Source organism: Tauraco erythrolophus, chromosome Z (assembly GCF_009769465.1).
Source record: "Tauraco erythrolophus isolate bTauEry1 chromosome Z, bTauEry1.pri, whole genome shotgun sequence".
Classification (NCBI taxonomy): domain Eukaryota; kingdom Metazoa; phylum Chordata; class Aves; order Musophagiformes; family Musophagidae; genus Tauraco; species Tauraco erythrolophus.
Genome location: NC_141496.1, coordinates 3,015,617 through 3,034,874, shown reverse-complemented (window position 1 = coordinate 3,034,874; position 19,258 = coordinate 3,015,617). Strand labels below are relative to the sequence as shown.

Below are 19,258 nucleotides of genomic sequence, written 5' to 3'. Positions count from 1 at the left end.
TTTATAAACATTAATGAGGTCCCCCCTCAGCCTCCTCTTCTCCAAGCTAAAGAGACCCAGCTCCCTCAGCCTTTCCTCAGAAGGGAGATGCTCCACTCCCTTCATCATCTTTGTGGCCCTGCGCTGGACCCTTTCCTGCAGTTCCTTGTCCTTCTTGAACTGAGGGGCCCAGAACTGGACACAATATTCCAGATGTGGCCTCACCAGGGTAGAGTAGAGGGGGAGGAGAACCCCTCTCGACCTACTACCCACACTCCTTCTAATACACCCCAGGATGCCATTGGCCTTCTTGGCCACAAGGGCACATTGCTGGCTCATGGTCATCCTGCTGTCCACCAAGACCCCCCCAGATCTTCCCCTGTGCTGCTCCCCAACAGTTCAGTCCCCAACTTGTACTGGTACATGGGGTCGTTCTCACCCAGATGCAAGACTCTACACTTGCCCTTGTTGTATTTCACTAAATTTCTCTCCGCCCAATATCCAACAATAGTTGGATTCAAGACCTTGGCATTCAGTTCTTCCCTCTACAGACCAGAAGTATTACAAACAATTTAGGACTTGTGTCGCACAAAGCATCTATATTTTTCTGTAATTACCTTGCATATCAACAAGTCTTGTAATACCCACTAAATCTAAGTGAAAGACCTCATCCATTGCAGAACAGAACACAAAGAGCTGTCCAAATATACAAGAAAATGACAGCTTGAATGACTGGGCTTGTGTAGCTTTCAATACACAGGGAAAAGGAAGCCACACAGAAGATGGCCCATGTGCTCAAAAAGCTACTGTAGACCATAGCAGAGACCTGGACAGAGACAGATCACAGGAATCACGTCCTGTGTTCCAGCCGTGCAGCCTGCTCCATGGTCTCTCCATAACACCACTTCTCAAGTGTGAGTCACTGGTTTTGAGGCAGACCATCTTGATGTAGTGACAGCAATAATCTCTTCAGGTCTCACAGTTGTCTAAGCAATAGAGAAGAAGGCTTATGCCTGTCAGCCTGGTTGCTGTCACCGATTTGAAACAGCCTGCAAACTCTTAAGGTGCCAAAAAGAGATAGGCTTGACTTCAGTGCCTAGCTGTCTTTGCTCCCCAGACCTGAGACCAAACCTAAATACGAGCAAGAGGGTGGTTTTCAAGACTGTCTCCACATCTTTTGTGAAAACTGTAACAGAAAATAGACTATTAGGAGCTTGAATATATAGCACCATGTGTGATAAACAGTCCAGATAACTATGGCCTGGGATGAGAAAGTTTGTTGAACAAGTTGAACATAAGTTAAAGCTTGCCTAGGGAAAAGAGAAGTCATACAGAAACACTGATCTAAGTCTAAAATAAAAATTAAATTAGAATAGAATTCGAACAGAAAGAAGAATATGTGACACAGATAAAGATTTTTCTGCTTAGGACCTTTAGACACTCAAGATGTCACATATCTGCCATCAGAAAAAAGAGAAGGATATAAGTGTGACGAAGAAAATCTTCCAAACAAGTACATCTTTTTATTTGCTTCACCACCACAAGGTGCAGCAGCAAACAAAACTCCCTTTATACCCACCAAATCTCTCCTACGCAGAGCACAATAGTCTTAAACTTTGAAAATCTTCAAAGTAAAGCAATACAAATCTCTTTAGTTTGGACATTTTTCCTAGCTTCAACCTAAGTTTCAACAGATGGAAGTTTCCCTTTAATGATCAGGCAAAAGTTGCCAGAAATGCTAAAGTCAAATATCTTTCCAAATACTGGAGCTACTACAATCTTGATAAATTTCCTTGAATAGTCCTTTTCAAAAAAGCACTATTCTGACCTATTGTTTTGAAAGTAACAGAAAAAATAATACATGACACTCCCGAAATAGGAGAGAAAACAATTCTTAACCTCTTTGCCACTCAAAATCAGAAAAAAAAACAAACCTAATTATCTGTACGTGGCATCATTCCTACGCTGCAATGATTCCATAGAGCTTTATAATCAATTATATTGCCCTCCTCTGCCTACATTCAACATTTAAGATGCCAGAATACATAGAGCATCTTTAAATGAGTCAAAACACAGTTAACATTTAAATTTGAAAGTAAATAGGACTGCAACCTAAAACAATTGCAACCTGTAACTACGGAAAATAATGGAATGTAACAGAAATATCAACTCCCTCCTCCTGGCACCACAGGGTGCAGCTTTACAGTGGTGTAACTAGATCACAATATCTCATTTTTCCTCCATATGCATTTACAGGTTTTGATGAAGTGAAAATGTACTGATAACAACCAGATGTTCAGTTATGTACACCAGCTCTTAACAAGCTGCTGAAAGAAACCTTTATAATTTAAAGCTTTGGGAGCTCTATCTCGCAGCAAAGTGTTAGCAATAGTTCCTACATAAAAGTTACACAATTAAATACTGAAGTTTCATCTTCTTGCTGACTATGTACTTTTAATCATTAATGTACACTCTTGAGTGCTAACACTAACAAAACCAAAGAAAAAGTAGAGTATCCATAACACACCCAAGGGAGCCACAAATCAAACATCAACATACCATAACACAAGCATTAAAAGGGACTGTGTAAGTCTAATTCTTGAAAAGCAATAATGCTGTACTTTCTATGAAACTTCTTAAAATTAAATGTTAATACGTGAAACCTTTTTCCTTGGCCTTTTGTGCAATGCAGTAGAGCCTGTTTTTCAAAACAGTAATTCAGGATCATTTTGGTAACTCTCAGATACAGAGCCATAATGCTCCAGAGTCCCATGGTTCCTACTAGCACCTGTTTTAACTACGCTGGCCGTAACTGCCTTAAAGCACACTTACGTTTCCCAACACAAACTAACTTTGAGAAATAGATTTTTAAACTCAACGTAGACAACTCTGAGACACTCCTAGATGTGCTTTGCTGTACGTCTCTGCAGCCTTTCCCAACAAAAAAATCAACATATTTTGGTTCTTCAGTTATATTCCACAGTAAGAGAAATGGAGATGCATGTTACAGATTTACCATTTGTCATCTTCCCCATCTCACACTTTCCTTAACAATTCTGAGCTAGACTGCCCACACTTTCATTTTCCAAGTATGTTTCTATGTTATTTCGTAGGCAGACAGGAGCTCATTCTGCCATGGCTTTTAGTAGAGCAAGCTCAGAGGTCAGCAAGCTCTGACCATGCTCAGGAACAACTCAAGCCTTGAGGAACTCAGTGCCGCTGCCAACTCCAAACTCTTAGCTTGCCTGTGGTCAGTCTGGAACATGGGTCAAGATTATGGATCTGCCTGCAAAACACCACACACAGCTATGCTAAGTTCTCCTCCCAACAGTACCTGTCGTCTTACATGTACATCTTCACACCATGATACTCAACTGTGAGGAACAGTAACATCTGTGTTCAGCTCTGAGGCCCCAACAGATCTGTTGGAAGAGGTCCAGAGAAGGAACATGAAGATGATCCGAGGGCTGGAGCACCTCTGCTATGGAGACAGGCTGAGAGAGGTGGGGCTGTTCAGCCTGGAGAAGAGAAGACTCTGGGGTGATCTTATTGCAGCCTTCCAGTACTTAAAGGGCTACAGGAAAGCTGGAGAGGGGCTTTTGACAAGGGCATGTAGTGACAGGACACGGGGCAATGGCTTTAAACTGAAAGAGGGGAGATTTAGATTGGACAGAAGGAAGAAATTCTTCACTCAGAGCGGTGAAACACTGGACCAGGTTGCCCAGAGGAGCTGTGGCTGCCCCATCCCTGGAAGTGTTCAAGGCCAGGTTGGGTGAGGCTTTGGGCAACCTGGTGTAGTGGAGGGTGTCCCTGCCCATGGCAGGGGGGTTGGAACTGGATGGTCTTTGAGGTCCCTTCCAACCCAAACCAATTTATGATTCTATGATCCCACTACCTCATAAAAGAATCTACACAGCATCATTCAGCAATGCTGTCCACTCTTCAGAAACTCATTTGCAAAAAAACACACTACAACAGCACATCTGAGAGGGGAAAAAAAAATGTAGTACCTCTGAAGTGTCTTGCTTTCACTAAAAAGCACCTGACGTGACATTTAGGACAACCTCAAAAGCAAAGAGTGCAGAACTGCTGCACAGGTAACTCTGCTCCTGCATTTTGCACACAGAGATGGTCTTCCAAGACTTAAAAATAGAATCATAGAATCATTAGGGCTGGAAGGGACCTTCAAAGGCCATCTAGTCCAACCCCCCTGCAAGGAACACGGATATCTCCAACTAGATCAGGTTGCTCAGGGCCTCGTCCAACCTGGCCTTGAACGTCTCCAGGGATGGAGCATCCACCACCTCTCTGGGCAACCTGTTCCAGTGTTCTACAACCCTCATGGTAAAAAATTTTTTCCTAATATCCAACCTGAATCTACCTCCCTCTATTTTAAAACCATTACCCCTTGTCCTATCACAACAGGCCCTCCTGAACAGCCTCTCCCCATCTTTCTTGTAGGCCCCCTTGAGGTACTGGAAGACCGCTATAAGGTGTCCCCGGAGCCTCCTCTTCTCCAGGCTGAACAGCCCCAACTCTTTCAGCCTGTCCTCATAGGAAAGTAAGAATATAGTGAAATACTAAGAAATAATCTTAGTATTTCAGTGAAGGAGAAAAAAAAGCAGCTTAAACTGGGGTGTAGAGAAGCAATATATTTAGACAGCCGCTGCCAGCTGTATCTACTCCTTCGTGAAACAGCATCCACAGAACCCAAGGGACACACAAATTGTGACAATCCTCTGTTAAGGCTATTGAATGATCCCAACAAAAAGTTTGCCCTTCTGAATGACGCTTCAAAGACAGGCTCAGCACAGAGATTTTAATGGTCTGTCACAACAAAAATTCATCTTTAATAGCAGCTTTACAGACAGTCTGTTAACAGCGCTGCCGCTCCTCTAGCAAGTGATCCTAAATCCTGTTGCAGAAATCATTACAAGTTTGAATATTCCTTGTATTCCACTCAATCTACTCCTTCCCAAAATTCATATACTAGGCTTGTAATATTCTTGATTTATTCCAGCTAAAGGCAGAAATTAACTACTCCCTTGATACAAACCCACTACTAAAACAATCCTTATCACTCCCCTCAAAAAAAATAATACTACATTAAGCAAAAACATCTTAGCCTTATAACACCTTTATGAAGAACACAGTGGGATTGTGTAGTAAAGAAAGCAAATTTTTCTGTATCTCCTTTCCCCTACCCTACTTCCCTTTCGATGACATGGGAATAAAATCATTACTTAAGGCATTACCACATTGTTAAACATATTATGCTGCTAAAGAAGACAATAATATACAATTTTGCAAGTGTTACTATATGACTAATAATTCAATAGCATGTTATTTCATGAAAAATTTAGCTGAGAAATCTTACTTGACCAAAAACCCCAAAAACATTCCACATCTCTCTCTTATGAAACCTAAGTACGTTTTCAATACAGCTGAACATTAAAGATTATAGACAGGTTTTTACAACTTCTTCTTTTTTAATACGCCATTATTATAATTATATTATACAGCAAAGTAAGTGCTTTAAGCAGCTACTTCCGTTCCCAACAACCACATTCAGACAGAAATAGAGATGCTGACAGGTTCAGTTGTTGAAAAGGGTTAAGACCAATCACGCCTGTAAAACGTTTTCTGCCAGAAAGGCAGAATAAACGCTACTGGACTCCGCACACACACTAGGACTTCCAAGAAAGAAAAATAAAACCCTGCAGGATTTATGAACTTGCCTATATATCGCAGTCCTTTCATCCCTTTGTACTTCCTCTAATCTGCTCCAAACAAAAAGTGCATCTGTTCCAGGAAGTCCTGACAAGCTTTGCAGAATGTCACTGTAAATCATATCACTAATTCATTACACACTACCTACACAAAACCCACAGTAATGTTGACAGAGTTGTATTTAATGAGAGCAATGTTTCAAAAACTATTGCATCTTTGTCAGTTTTCCAACCAAAGGAACAACCCAAAGTACAAAAACTAAATCATCAGCAGAGCTATATACTGCACTATAATAGATAATCTGAAACTCTTTCAAAACTGTGATGCTTTAACTGGGACACTACCTTTTAGGCACAGATTACAACACAATTTAACACAAAAGATGCTGTTAAAAACTATCTTTGGTAAAGTTTATCTTGGAAATTAAAAAAAGTTAAAATTTATCAGGACAGGAGTGGAAAAAATTTTTATTTCCAAACAACAAATTAGGTTCTCCTTCATAGAATCATAGAATGGTTTGGGTCGGAAGGGACCTTCAAGATCACCCAGTTCCAACCTCCCTGCCACAATACTGAAGCACATTACATATCCCAGCAGGATGTAGAATCAATGTATCTCAAATACAGCAGATGCATGAAAAAAGCCATGTAAACCAATCTGGGTGTCTACAGAAACATTTCACTTAAAGTCATTTCAGACATCAATTCATGAGTATTTCAGAAATTAGTATTAAATAAGTCATATGACTTATTTAATGAACATGCAGTTCAAAAATCCACACAACTGCAGAAGAGGAAGTGATGCCTCCGATGTACCTTTCTCTGTACAATTAGCACAACCATTTCTAGTCAGAAGTTAGCAGTAACCCTCTGTGTGCTGACAGAGGCACCTGAAACAAACGTCAAAACTCCTACAAAATAAACCAGTATAACTTCTGTTGATGGTTTGAACTGGGTGCAAGATGCTGATCATGTACTTCCTCCAACAGAATATCCAGGGCTGGTGCTGGCAGCAGGTTATCATGATCAGTACTGCACCACCACATGGAGCATTCAAATACAAGTATTTAAACATTATAACCCCACCAGTCTGTTCTGTACTCTCTAAAATGCTCAGTTCACACCAGGAGGCTAAAAAAAAAAAAAAAGAAAGAAAAGAAAAAAGCTAACTTACAGGAGAGGGATTTCAACAATGAGTTGGATGAGGCAACACAGCAACTCTTCTATGAGGTCTTCACACTCTGTTCCTGAAAAGAAGCACACCAAAGGTTTTCCAGATTTTCAAAAATCCCAAAAGAAAGGATGGATTTAAACACATAGATCCAGATGATCAATATTTTAATTAATGAACAAACACCAGAAGATAAATTCTACCTGTTTAAGATGATGGCATTTTCCTGAAATAGAAAGCACTTGGGATTACTACCAGAGAAAATGGTGATGCTAAGCCTTGCATATATAAACCAAATAACTAATAGCAACTGGATAAATTAAATGAGATGCTGGTATTCTAGGAAGTATGCTAATATGAAGCACATCAAGCTTTACTCCTTACCTAAAGTCATATTAAATGGCGTTACTACTAACAGTTGAGCTGATCACTAGCGACTTCTTACTGGTCCACAGTTCAAGTCTCCTCTCGAAATTCCCTGCACTCTGCATATTTCCTCACCCCTTTCTTTTAACTCCAAGTGAAGAATAAGCAGAGACAGACAGAAAGGCAGTTTCCTTTGCCTAACATACACTGAAAAACATTCTAAGCTGTGATCTGTGAAATGAGAACAGCCTACTGTACACATCACCGCTGCTCTTAAGCAACTAAATCTACACGCTATTTTTTCATGAATACACGTGTATTCATCGAAGAGGTTTTACACATTTCGCTGAGAAGTAAGAATTCATCAATTTCCCAGGTGCATTTTAATTTCTAAAAGCAACCGTAACAAAAGACTTGCAAGGCTTTCCGAGGAAAAAGCTTAATAAACCATTTGAAGCTGTCATTTAATACTAAGAAAAAAAGATCGGTCTCTCAGGTCATCAGGATTTTTTCTGCTTTCAAAACAAAATTATAAAGAGAAATCTACAGCACAAAGAAGCGTAGGGGTTTATAGTGCTGAACAGCCTAAGAGGAGACATAGTTTTTCCCTCTGTATTACCTGACAGGCATTACAGCACAACGATTATAGAAATGCTTGTTTATTTGGTATTTTCAAATAAAAACCTCTTGCAATAAACACAACATTACAGCCAGGTTATGGCAGTCTTACCCTGTTTAACCCAAGTTTGTTCTTAAAGTCGGGACTCAATTTTAAGAAGGACACCAGAGGGAATATTCAGAATAAAGCTAAATTATTTTTTTCCACAATCAGTTTATTAAAAACACATTAAAAACTGTCACCTAGTGAACTGCACATTGTAAAGGAAATCAGTTTTTTATCACGGAAACATGGTTTCCTTTATATAGAATCCCCCATGAGTAACACAATGTAGCTGCTGTTAGTAAAAAGTGAGAACTTCTAGTATTTAACCGTGGACCAAAGCCACTGCCAATAATGAAGCTCAGATAATTTATTCTAAAGTAACTTGAACGTGACAGTTTCCTACAGTTTTTTGAATCTAGGACATGCTTATAGAGCAAGACTGCTATGAGTTCTCAAAAGGTACCTAATTTTTTCTCTGGACAATCGACGAAAGGGAGGAAAGAGAAAGGAAAAAGGATGAAAAAAGAGAGTGCATTTTAAGAATATAATTTCTTCCATCGTGCTATAGACACAACTCATTTGAAGAGAGAATAATGTTATTTGAATATGAAAGAGGGCTTTTTCCCCACACTACATTCAAAATAAAGCAAGAAAATATCGGGTGAACACAATGACACAGAATGGAAGATGTCAGTCTTTCCTGCTCTGTTCTCAAAAGATTTTTCTTTTTTTTAAAAAAAAAGCTTAATTGCTGTAATCAGTGTCATTCAGCTACAATAATTAATGTATCCTTTTCCCCATTGGGCCATACGCATTCCTGTTAATTCTTGTCTTGCCAAGACAATGAGGTGGAGGCATGCCAAATCTATAACGTGAGAGAGAGCTATAAACGTGGAACACTACGTGTTTTCATAAACAATGCCTTTTTCAATAGCAGGATAAAGACAATACACACAACACTCACTGGCATTAATAGATCGCACACTTGGATCAGAGACACGTGTAAAGCCTTGGAAAAAGCAAGTGAAGGGTAAATCTGTCCAGATTAAGATTGGAGCAGACTTGCAGAGAGACGCATGGTAAGGGCATCTTCTAAACTCTGTCACAGTGCAGAAATAACTGCAAACATGCACAGTTTTAAAAAAGTCTGGGTATGCTGAAGCACCGTTTTTCATAAGCCATATCCAAGTCCCCAAACACAGGGATTACTTGGACTGTGGGTTTTTGGGCTGTTTGATGGGCTTGCTTTTTAGTGTTTTGAGGTGGGTTTTTTTTACGTAAATAATGATTTATTAATTGTTTTAAACTTTTTCAAAGCTACCCACAATACAGATACTTGACATTATAGACACTACAGAGGCAAAATGGCTTATCCAGAAGAAAGTATACGCACCAGGAGACTCCACTTCTGGTAAAGCCTGTCCAGCTCCACCCTCGTACATGATACAGGGTCTAACACAGACAGCAGAACAGTCTTCCTTCTCAAGAACCTAACTTCCATATTGTCAACACCTGATCTGAGCTGCTGTAGCAGCTGGATGTGCACAATATTACGATATTCAGGCATAGCAAGGTACAGCCTCACCTCAGCTGCTACTTGTTTTTCTGCCCTATTGCTTCTACAGATATGATAAAACCTGGATACCAGTAATGAAGCAATCTGTTCCCTGCAAAACAGTACCTAAAGCCCCATCCATTCAATTCATTATACAACCAGCAGACTTAAAGCTTCTTTGGGTTTTGTGGTTTGATCTTCAGCTCTGAGGACTCTCAGAAGCTCCAGACTTTCCCTTAAGAGTGTTAACAACGAGCATACAAACTAATTGACATCCCTCATTTCCTTTATATGATAGCAGAAGACTCATGAAATCATTTAGGGGCTGCAGTAAACATATTGTTATTTATTCCCTCCTCCACGTCCTCTTATTTGCTGTAACACCCCAAACACAGATCTCAGCAGCCTTGTGGTAAGAACTTCTCTATGGAGGACGAATAAAGTTTCCTTCTACAGGTCAGGGAAGAGGCTGAATGAACTGATGGTTTGATTTAGAATACGATACACAGCATATGCTCTCTTACACCTCTGAATCACAGCACAGCTAAAGACCACGCAGAAATTATGGGAAGCCTCAGTGAGAGATGAATGATTTGTGTTAGGCAAGACTTAACTCCAGCTTCAGATCAGCACATGCCGAGTCCAGTTTAGGATTTATTACTATCAGGATATTTTAGCTGGATCTTAAAGAATATGGTTTAAGTCTCTACAGAGATTTTCCTACCATCAAAATTGTGTGAAATCCTCCATATATATGCAAATTTCCAATTACGCATGAAGAGGTAAGGGTTGCACCTCCTGGGCTAAAGAGCCATCTGAAAACTGCCAAAAGGAGCAAGTTTCTGTCAATGATCTGATTATCCTGGAAGGAAATCAATAAATAGTGCTGCAGCAGGGACTCGATCCCGTGCACTTTGTTCACTAGATCTCTACAATGGTAGGCTACAACATCCTTTCACTCAAACTTTCTGCAAAAGGAAAAACCTCAGTAATCATATTTTATGACACAAAGCACAACTGCCCAGCTTGCTTCTGAGCTTAAAAAACAGTCCAGTGGGGAAAAGCACAAACTGAACATCGAAAAAGAGTGAAAATACATGAACTGCAAAATCTGAGAGGAGACTTCTCCCATGTAAGACAGTTACAAAAAACGCTAACTAAACAAGAGTGGCCATGTCACATATAACCTATCAAAATACAAGACATATGGCTGAGTAGCCAGAGAGAAGGATGTTTTCCATACATCACTGCTATCAGACAGTACACGTTTCTGCCTGACACAGTGAGTATGCTGATGCTGCAGTGAGGCACTCTGAGTTCCCCGAGTACCAGAACATGGTACTAGGATATATTCTCCTATCTGAAGGAAAAAAAAGCAATGCTCATAGTTTAAACAGGGAAACAAACACCACCACACAGAGATTTCCAAAGAAGTTTTAAGATGGTCCTGAAAAGAATGGTTACCCTTTAGATTGAACAAGGCATACATAAACAGACCATAAGAAACCAAAATTCAGGCACTGTATTAAGGCCTTTATCTATATGCGTATTTTATTTGCATTATATAATTAATATAATAATGTATTGTATAAGGTTTGTTTTATCACACCTGCAAACGAAAAATATTAAGAAAATATCAAGCTCTGAGAAATGAAAAGACAGTAAGCACAACTAAGAACTTAAATTTTTAAAAAGCATGCTCACCAAAGATAGTTAAGTATTCACAACTTCAGTAAAAGTAGTAATAAATTTGTTTAAACTTCACTATAACAAGGCGTGGTCTAGTTTCCAAAGAATAATAAAAAAAAAAATTCTAAAAAGCTACACTTGACTTAATTATGAAAATACAAACAAAAAACATTTCATCTTTTTGTGCTCAGTTTAATAGGCTCTAACACAACAGCATTTTATTACACTCCATTAACGACACTTCTCTTTTGCTATAGCTAAGGATAAAAGCTACAGGAAGGCATTCACTTTATTACCATACTCTGTATATATTTAAAAAATCCTCTGTGGAGATTTGTTAAGAGCAAAAAACGAAAGCTACGTAAACATAGCTCAAACGTTAGGAACCTCAATCCCTTGCAGAAGGTGGCAAGAACCACCTCCCAGGGGAAACCCACGTCGAAAGCAGCAGCGGACTCGGGCTGAGCTGGGAGAGCTGAGGAGGAGCTCGTTCCCTGCCTCCATCCCCTGCTCTCCCCAGCAGACCACACACAATTACCTTCCTAACCAAGAACATCCAGCCAACGACCTGCTCAAAGATAACTGCTAAGAACATTTGCCATCAATATGCACAAAATTATCGCTAATAACTGTCGCTGTGAATTACAGTCATGTGCATGGATCAAGATCAACATGGATCTATCCCAGTGATAAGTCACTTTTAATACCATGCTGCGAGAAGCTCCCAGCATTTAAAGGAATCAGGATCGTGGGGTTTCCAGCTAATAAAACATCTCGGCTTTTCCATCTGTTTCACTGTGCTACACTATACCGCTGAAGCAAGAGGTGGGCAATTTTTTTCGACCAAGTACAAACCTGTAGGCAGTCTTCAATGACAGCTCATCATAAGTAGGTGTTACTTTCTAAAGCATTAGCTGACTGTATTCTTGGATATTACTTATCTCAGTTGAAATACATTAAACTATTTCAACATAGAATCACAGAATGTTAGGGATGGGACGGGACTTCAAACGATCATCCAGTCCGATCCCCCTGCCGCAGCAGGACCACCTAGATCAGATCACACAAGAACATGTCCAGGCGGGTTTGGAACATCTCCAGAGAAGGAGACTCCACAACCTCTCTGGGCAGCCTGTTCCAGTGTTCTGTTACCCTTACTGGGAAGAAGTTCTTCCTCATGTTTAAGCGGAACCTCCTCTGTTCCAGCTTATATCCATTTCCCCTTGTCCTATCATTGGATGCCAGTGAGAAGAGCCTGGCTCCATCCTCATGACAGTCACCTTTTCCATATTTATAAACATGAATGAGGTCCCCCCTCAGTCTCCTCCAAGCTAAAGAGCCCCAGCTCCCTCAGCCTTTCCTCAGAAAGGAGATGCACATAGCACTTAATCTTTTGGCATCAGAAGTCTGATCTCCCCAAAGCAACAGCAGATGCCAAGGAGTTAAACAGATTTTAACAAAGAGTTTTCACTATTCAATGCACAGGCAGCTATCAGGAGTTCTCAACACGTATCCCTCACGTGTATCCGTGAGGAGGGCCACGAAGATGATCCGAGGGCTGGAGCACCTCTGCTATGGAGACAGGCTGAGACAGTTGGGGCTGTTCAGCCTGGGGAAGAGAAGGCTCCAGGGTGATCTTATTGCAGCTTTCCAGTACCTAACGGGGGCCTACAGGAAAGCTGAAGAGGGACTTTTTACAAGGGTGTGATAGGACAAGGGGCAATGGATTTAAACTGAAAGAGGGCAGGTTTAGGTCAGATATAAGAAAGAAATTCTTTGCAATGAGGGTGGTGAGGTACTGGAACAGGTTGCCCAGAGACGCTGTGGATGCCCCATCCCTGGCAGTGTTCAAGGCCAGGTTGGATGAGGCTTTGGGCAACCTGGTGTAGTGGAGGGTGTCCCTGCCCATGGCAGGGGGGTTGGAACTGGATGATCTTTGAGGTCCCTTCCAACTCCATTCTATGATTCTATGATCCCTGCTGGATTGACTGTTGAGGGAAATCCATATCCAGATGCTTTTGGTAGTTCGTTAACAATCAACTCGCACTGTATTAGCATTCTGATACCAGTCCGTTTTGCCAGAACCGTTTTGGTTTTATGCAAAAAACAACATGAAAAGATACCGTTGAGTTTGCAATTGCAACAAAGCAAAGGAAATCAAGGCTCCTGTGCCAGAATTATCCATCATGTGTTCTGTAAGAGCATCTTCATATGGTATTACACAAAGATTTGTGGCAGACAGTGTTATGACTTGCCTTTTGCTGTCATCATACACATTTTGAACGCATTCACATAATTCACATTCAAAAAGAAGGACCAGACAGCAGAAAGACTACAGCTAGATTACTTGAGCATCTTCCCTGCCATCTTTCATCTCCATTTCCTGGAGATACACTTATTTTTGAACATTCTGCCTAAATTCTTTGACTTTTCCTGTACTCTTGTACAAACTACTGCCCACTAATTAAATTTCAGCAGTTGCCTTCTCAATGGATCAGTTCTAACCATGTTATCTTCCCTGACTAGATTTCTAAAAACTACATTAATTCCATTCCCTGGCCGCTGCTGGTTTATGAAGCACAAGTGAAAAGAGACACTAAATAATTGCAACATCACCATTCCTACAGTAGTACGTGGTCAGCTTCACCTCAATTCTATTCTGTTCTTCTGTAAATGACCATTGCCACCTTTCAAACTGTATTAAAATGAAAGCTAAAATAGGTCTACAGCATCACTTCTGAACAATTGTTTTAAAAAACGCCACATTACGTTTGTAAATAAACAACTATGTCAAATTTAATGTAAATCTTTAAAGAAAAAATTAACCAAACACCTTCAACCCTACTCTAGAAGAGGTCTAATTTGCTCTAAGAACCTGCAACATGGCAACAGCTTGTTAACAAACGTTTAATTCTAGCAGAAGATGACAATCAGAATGTTATTAAAAGCCCTCATCACATTTTGAAGGTGTTCTCTTTCACATGTGTGTACGATACAAGGGAAGATGGTTTACAACTAATTACTTCAGGCCCCAAAGGAAGTCAGTTTTACTATTGACCACATACTTTCAATTTCACAGGTTGTCCTGAACAGTAGATACGTTGTATCTACCCATAACCTCATGGGTACTTCAGTTCTAGTTTTAAAGCAAAATTTCGGATTCTTAGTCTAAACCAGACATAGTATCACAGAATTATCTCAGTTGGAAAAGATTCTTAAGATCATTGAGTCCGGCCACTAACCTAACACTGCCAAATCACAGAATCACAGAATGTCAGGGATTGGAAGGGACCTCAAAGGATCATCTAGTCCAATCCCCCTGCCACAGCAGGACCACCTACATCAGATCACACAAGAATGCGTCCAGGTGGGTTTGGAACATCTCCAGAGAAGGAGACTCCACAACCTCTCTGGGCAGCCTGTTCCAGTGTTCTGTTCCCCTTACTGGGAAGAAGTTCTTCCTCATGTTTAAGCGGAACCTCCTGTGTTCCAGCTTATATCCATTTCCCCTTGTCCTATCATTGGATGCCAGTGAGAAGAGCCTGGCTCCATCCTCATGACAGACACCCTTTACATATTTATAAACATTAATGAGATCTCCCCTCAGTCTCCTCTTCTCCAAGATAAAGAACCCCAGCTCCCTCAGCCCTTCCTCAGAAGGGAGATGCTCCACTCCTTTCATTATCTTTGTGGCCCTGCGCTGGGCTCTCTCCAGCAGTTCCTTGTCCTTCTTGAACTGAGGGGCCCAGAACTGGACACAATTTTCCAGATGCGGCCTCACCAGGGTAGAGTAGAGGGGGAGGAGAACCTCTCTCGACCTACTAACCACACTCCTTCTAATACACCCCAGGATGTCATTGGCCTTCTTGGCCACAAGGGCACATTGCTGGCTCATGGCCATCCTGCTGTTCACCAGGACCCCCAGGTCCCTTTCCCCTGTGCTGCTCCCCAACAGTTCAGTCCCCAACTTGTACTGGTACATGGGGTTGTTCTTACCCAGACGCAAGACTCTACACTTGCCCTTGTTGTATTTCATTAAATTTCTCCCTGCCCAACCCTCCAGCCTGCCCAGGTCTCTCTGAATGGCAGCACAGCCTTCAGGTGTGTCAGCCACTCCTCCCAGTTTAGTGTCATCAGCAAACTTGCTGACCATACACTCTATTCCCTCATCCAAGTCATCAATGAATATGTTAAACAATACAGGTCCCAGTACCGACCCTTGAGAGGCGGTGGATGCTCCATCCCTGGAGACGTTCAAGGCCAGGTTGGATGAGGCCCTGAGCAACCTGATCTAGTTGGAGATATCCCTGTTCCTTGCAGGGGGGTTGGACTAGATGACCTTTGAAGGTCCCTTTCAGCCCTAACCATTCTATGATTCTATGACTCCACTGGACACAGGCCTCCAACTGGACTCTGTCCCATTGACCACTACTCTCTGGCTTCTATCCTTCAGCCAGTTCACAATCCACCTCACTATCTGTAGTGGTTTTAGGCTGATCCATCAACTAAAACTCACACAGTCTCTCCTTCTCCAGTAAAGTAGAGAGAAGAGAAAAAAAAAAACAAAGGGACTGAGGGTTGAGACAAGAACAGAGGGAGCACCCACCAACCATGGTCCTGGGCAAAACAGACAGGGCTTTCTCAAAGCAAAACAGTTCATTAATGATTACTTAGAAGGACAAAGGGAAACAAAACCCGATTACTCAAGAGGACAGAAAGAAACAAAACCAGATCTTAAAACCGACACCTTCCCCCCCCCTTTCCTTTTCCTCCCGGCTCTACCTCCTCCCCCCAGCAGCACAGGGGGCAGGGACTGGGGGAGTGCAGGTCAGTTCATTCCGTGCTGTTACTGCTGCCTCTTTCTTAAAGGAGGAGGAGTCCTTACACCCTTTTCCCCTGCTCCAATGGATCCCCTACCCACGAGGAAAAATCCACAAACTTCTCCAGCGTGAGTCCAGCCCACTGGAAACAATCCTTCCCCACGGATTGCTCCGGTGTGGGCTTTACCACAGTCTCGGGTACTTCGGGAGCTGTAGCCACTCGCTCCGGCGTGGGTCGTCACGCAGACTCCAGGTGCCGCTCTGCCTCGTCGTGCACCCCAACACGACCATCCTCAGGCTCAGGCATCTTCTCCCCACGGGCTGCGAGTGGGTCTCTGCTCCACCGAGGCCGTCCTGGTTGCAGGGGGCCGCCTGCCATCTCACCACCAGCCACAGGGGAAACTCGGCTCCGGCACACCTCCTCCCGCTCCATCCTCACTGACCTGCTGTCGATGCGGCTGTTTCTCTCAGATCTCAGTCCTCTCCAGGTGAACTCAGCCCAGTGGGCACCCCGGGAGTGGGGTGCCCCCGAGTTCCCCAGCTGGCTCCGCCGCCGCCATTCTCCGTGGGCGGCGCCGGCCCGACGCAGGCAGCTGCCCGGCCGGGAGCCAGGGAGCGGGGGCAGTGCCCTCCTCCCTTCTTTGCTTGCTCCTGGGCAAAGCACCTTTTCCAGTTCCTTTGTCCTGACTTAAATAGGGCAATTCGCAGAGGCGCCCTATTGGCTCAACCCCGAGGGGGATGGCAGTCTGATCTGGTGGCCAGAACTAAGCCTAACCCGGTTCCAAAACTGGGGAGGTTGCAGGGAGCAAAACCCCTCAAGATAGGCCACATCCACTGCTCTACCATCATCCACCCACTGGGTGATGTCCTCATAAAAGGCTATCAGGTTTGTCAAGCACGACTTCCCCTTAGTGAAGCCATGTTGACTGCCCCTAATGACCCTCTTATCCTTGATATGCCTAGAGACAGCACCAAGGATAAGTTGTTCCAGTATCTTTCCTGAAATGGAGGTGAGGCTGACCGGTCTACAGTTACCTGGGTCTTCCTTCTTGCCCTTTTTGAAGACCGGAGTGACATTTGCTTTCCTCCAGTCCTCAGGCACCCCTCCCGTTCCCCACGATTTAGCAAAGATGATGGCGAATCCACCACTAAACCATGTCTCTAAGTGCCATGTCTATAAACATCAGAACTTTTTAGTTTTTTATGGGATATTTGTTTCACTAGCACTAGGTATACCTACCATAAGAGCCTGGTGCTTTCTCTTCATAAGTAAAATGAAGCTGCAGCTCCTCTTCTGACATTCGGCTGATGAACACTTTCAGCAAACAGCAAATAATAAATAGTGCATTGTGAGCCTGCCAAATAAAGAGGTGACTAGAAAAGAAGCAGAAACAAACAAAAATCAGTAAAGCTTAACCTGCAAACATGAATCAAAAATCACAAGAAAATATTTGCCAGGGTAGCTTCCAGCTGAAGCAAGGAAAAGACAAAGCACTCAAGCAGGGAGTCACCAGCTGATGCTACAGCAAACAGGCTGGAAATGTGTTTAAAATAACTATTTTTTCTTCTCTCAGGAGAATACAATCTTACTCCTAACTCTGTATAGTTAAAAAGACCATAGTTGCCAGAAGCACCACTCCTCGAAGAGCTCACCAGATGGCTCAGCATACTTCTAAAGGTTTTCAGATACTATGGACTCAAGCCACTCAGACATTTGAAAATTTCCTACAGCTTAGATATGAAAGCTGCTCTGGCTCCCTGAACCTTAGCACTTCTCCCAGTCAAACAGCCTTCAGATGACCACAGGTATTAAGGACCTCAGAAGCACAACTTTTCTACGGAACGTATATTTCCCAAGCTCTCTGAATGAAAGGGGAATATAGCTTCACTACATTTTCTTGAATACGAGTAAGCAACTGCTGGGAAGCCTATACAGCAGCCTATAGTTCAGCTCTTGCTTGAAGCCATACTTTCAAGGTATTTTTGGATTAAAGCAGCAGGAGCTATCTAGGCAGGAATAACTTTTTTCCCCAAATACAACCTTTTTGCTTGTCCCGGGAGCAAGGGGGCACTAGGAAGAAAGGCTGCCTTTTTGAAGCCCCAGATCTGATGAGAGTTGGACATTTGTCTATGGGTGAAGGGGAACAATTACAGAAAGCTTCCTGCAAAAGCTATACGGTGCAGCACACAGAACCTCTTGGAGTTATTTCCTACTGCTGAAGGGGGCAAGCAAAACAAATGGCAGTTCCATCATTTGATTTGAAAGCAAATGTCTTTATATAGAAGTTTGTGTTCAAATCTAATCCAATTTAAAATATTTCCAAGGCAAAGTACTGGTTCATATATTAAGATTTAGCTTAGAAGTTCAGATGATTTTTAAACAGCTCCAAACCCATAGTAGCCAGAAGTTACACCATTTGTACACAAATGCATTAATGTAACACACAGAATGAACACAAAATGTCTTCTTCCCCAGCCATCTGTCTACCTATTACACTTAATCTTCTGTGTTTGGAAAAGTGCTAGATACTTGTTCTCCTTCAAGCAACAATTCAACATAAATCTGTTTTGATCTGTGAGCATGTTAACTGGCAAAGTAAAAAAACTCAAGAGCTAGCAGCAAAAGGACATCTAAAAAGTGAAATGGCGCACAGCTTTCTTTCCCCCAGCTACTTACTTCTGACATTCTGCTGAAATTTTTAACTCTTTGGTTCTAGAAAGAAAAACTTTAATCAACGAGCCAAGGTTTCCTGTTCGAGGATTCTTCTCAACTAGATGAGGAAAAATAGGGTATGATTACATAGCATGCATAAGTTGACACTATTTAGTTCAAACAATATACAGAATGAAACCAAATTTCAATATCTTAAATATTTCTACATAAAGCATAGTATGCCTGGTTTTCTGTATACGTGGTGTTCTTCTAAGATTCTCCAGTACACGCTTTACTACTGCATAGTTGCTTTCTAAACATATTTTTCATCCTAGATTTAAAATATCCCAAATGTGGGGCTCATATTGCTTCCTTTCCAAGACTTCTCTGCAGCACAATAGTCTTCTATCCAGAAACTGGGCAGGTCTTCACAACTAGCTTTTACCTTCTTGAAACATTGTTGATCACATTTATATTATCCCTTCCTTTTGTCCTCTGATTAATTCTTTCTCATTACTGATCAGCTTAGAGGGCAGAGGGAAAAAGAAGTAGCAGGGACGACATTACTTGTTTTAAACCTTTCAGTTATTTCAAGTTCTACAAAACAGTTAATGATGGAAGCTTCTAAAAGT

At 41.9% G+C, this 19,258-nt stretch overlaps 1 protein-coding gene across 3 annotated transcripts in view; it reads right to left on the bottom strand.

Moving 5' to 3' along the window:
* The window catches only part of DYM (dymeclin), a 243,806-nt gene that overhangs the window by 199,051 nt on the left and 25,497 nt on the right, over positions 1–19,258 (bottom strand). For all 3 annotated transcript variants that reach the window (XM_086628989.1, XM_086628990.1, XM_086628991.1), the window contains exons 4-6: positions 18,651–18,744; positions 17,214–17,347; positions 6,883–6,955 (exon numbers count right to left, since the gene is read on the bottom strand). In XM_086628989.1, the coding sequence (XP_086485115.1) occupies positions 6,883–6,955; positions 17,214–17,347; positions 18,651–18,744 (301 nt within the window). The remainder of the gene's footprint in view (positions 1–6,882; positions 6,956–17,213; positions 17,348–18,650; positions 18,745–19,258) is intronic.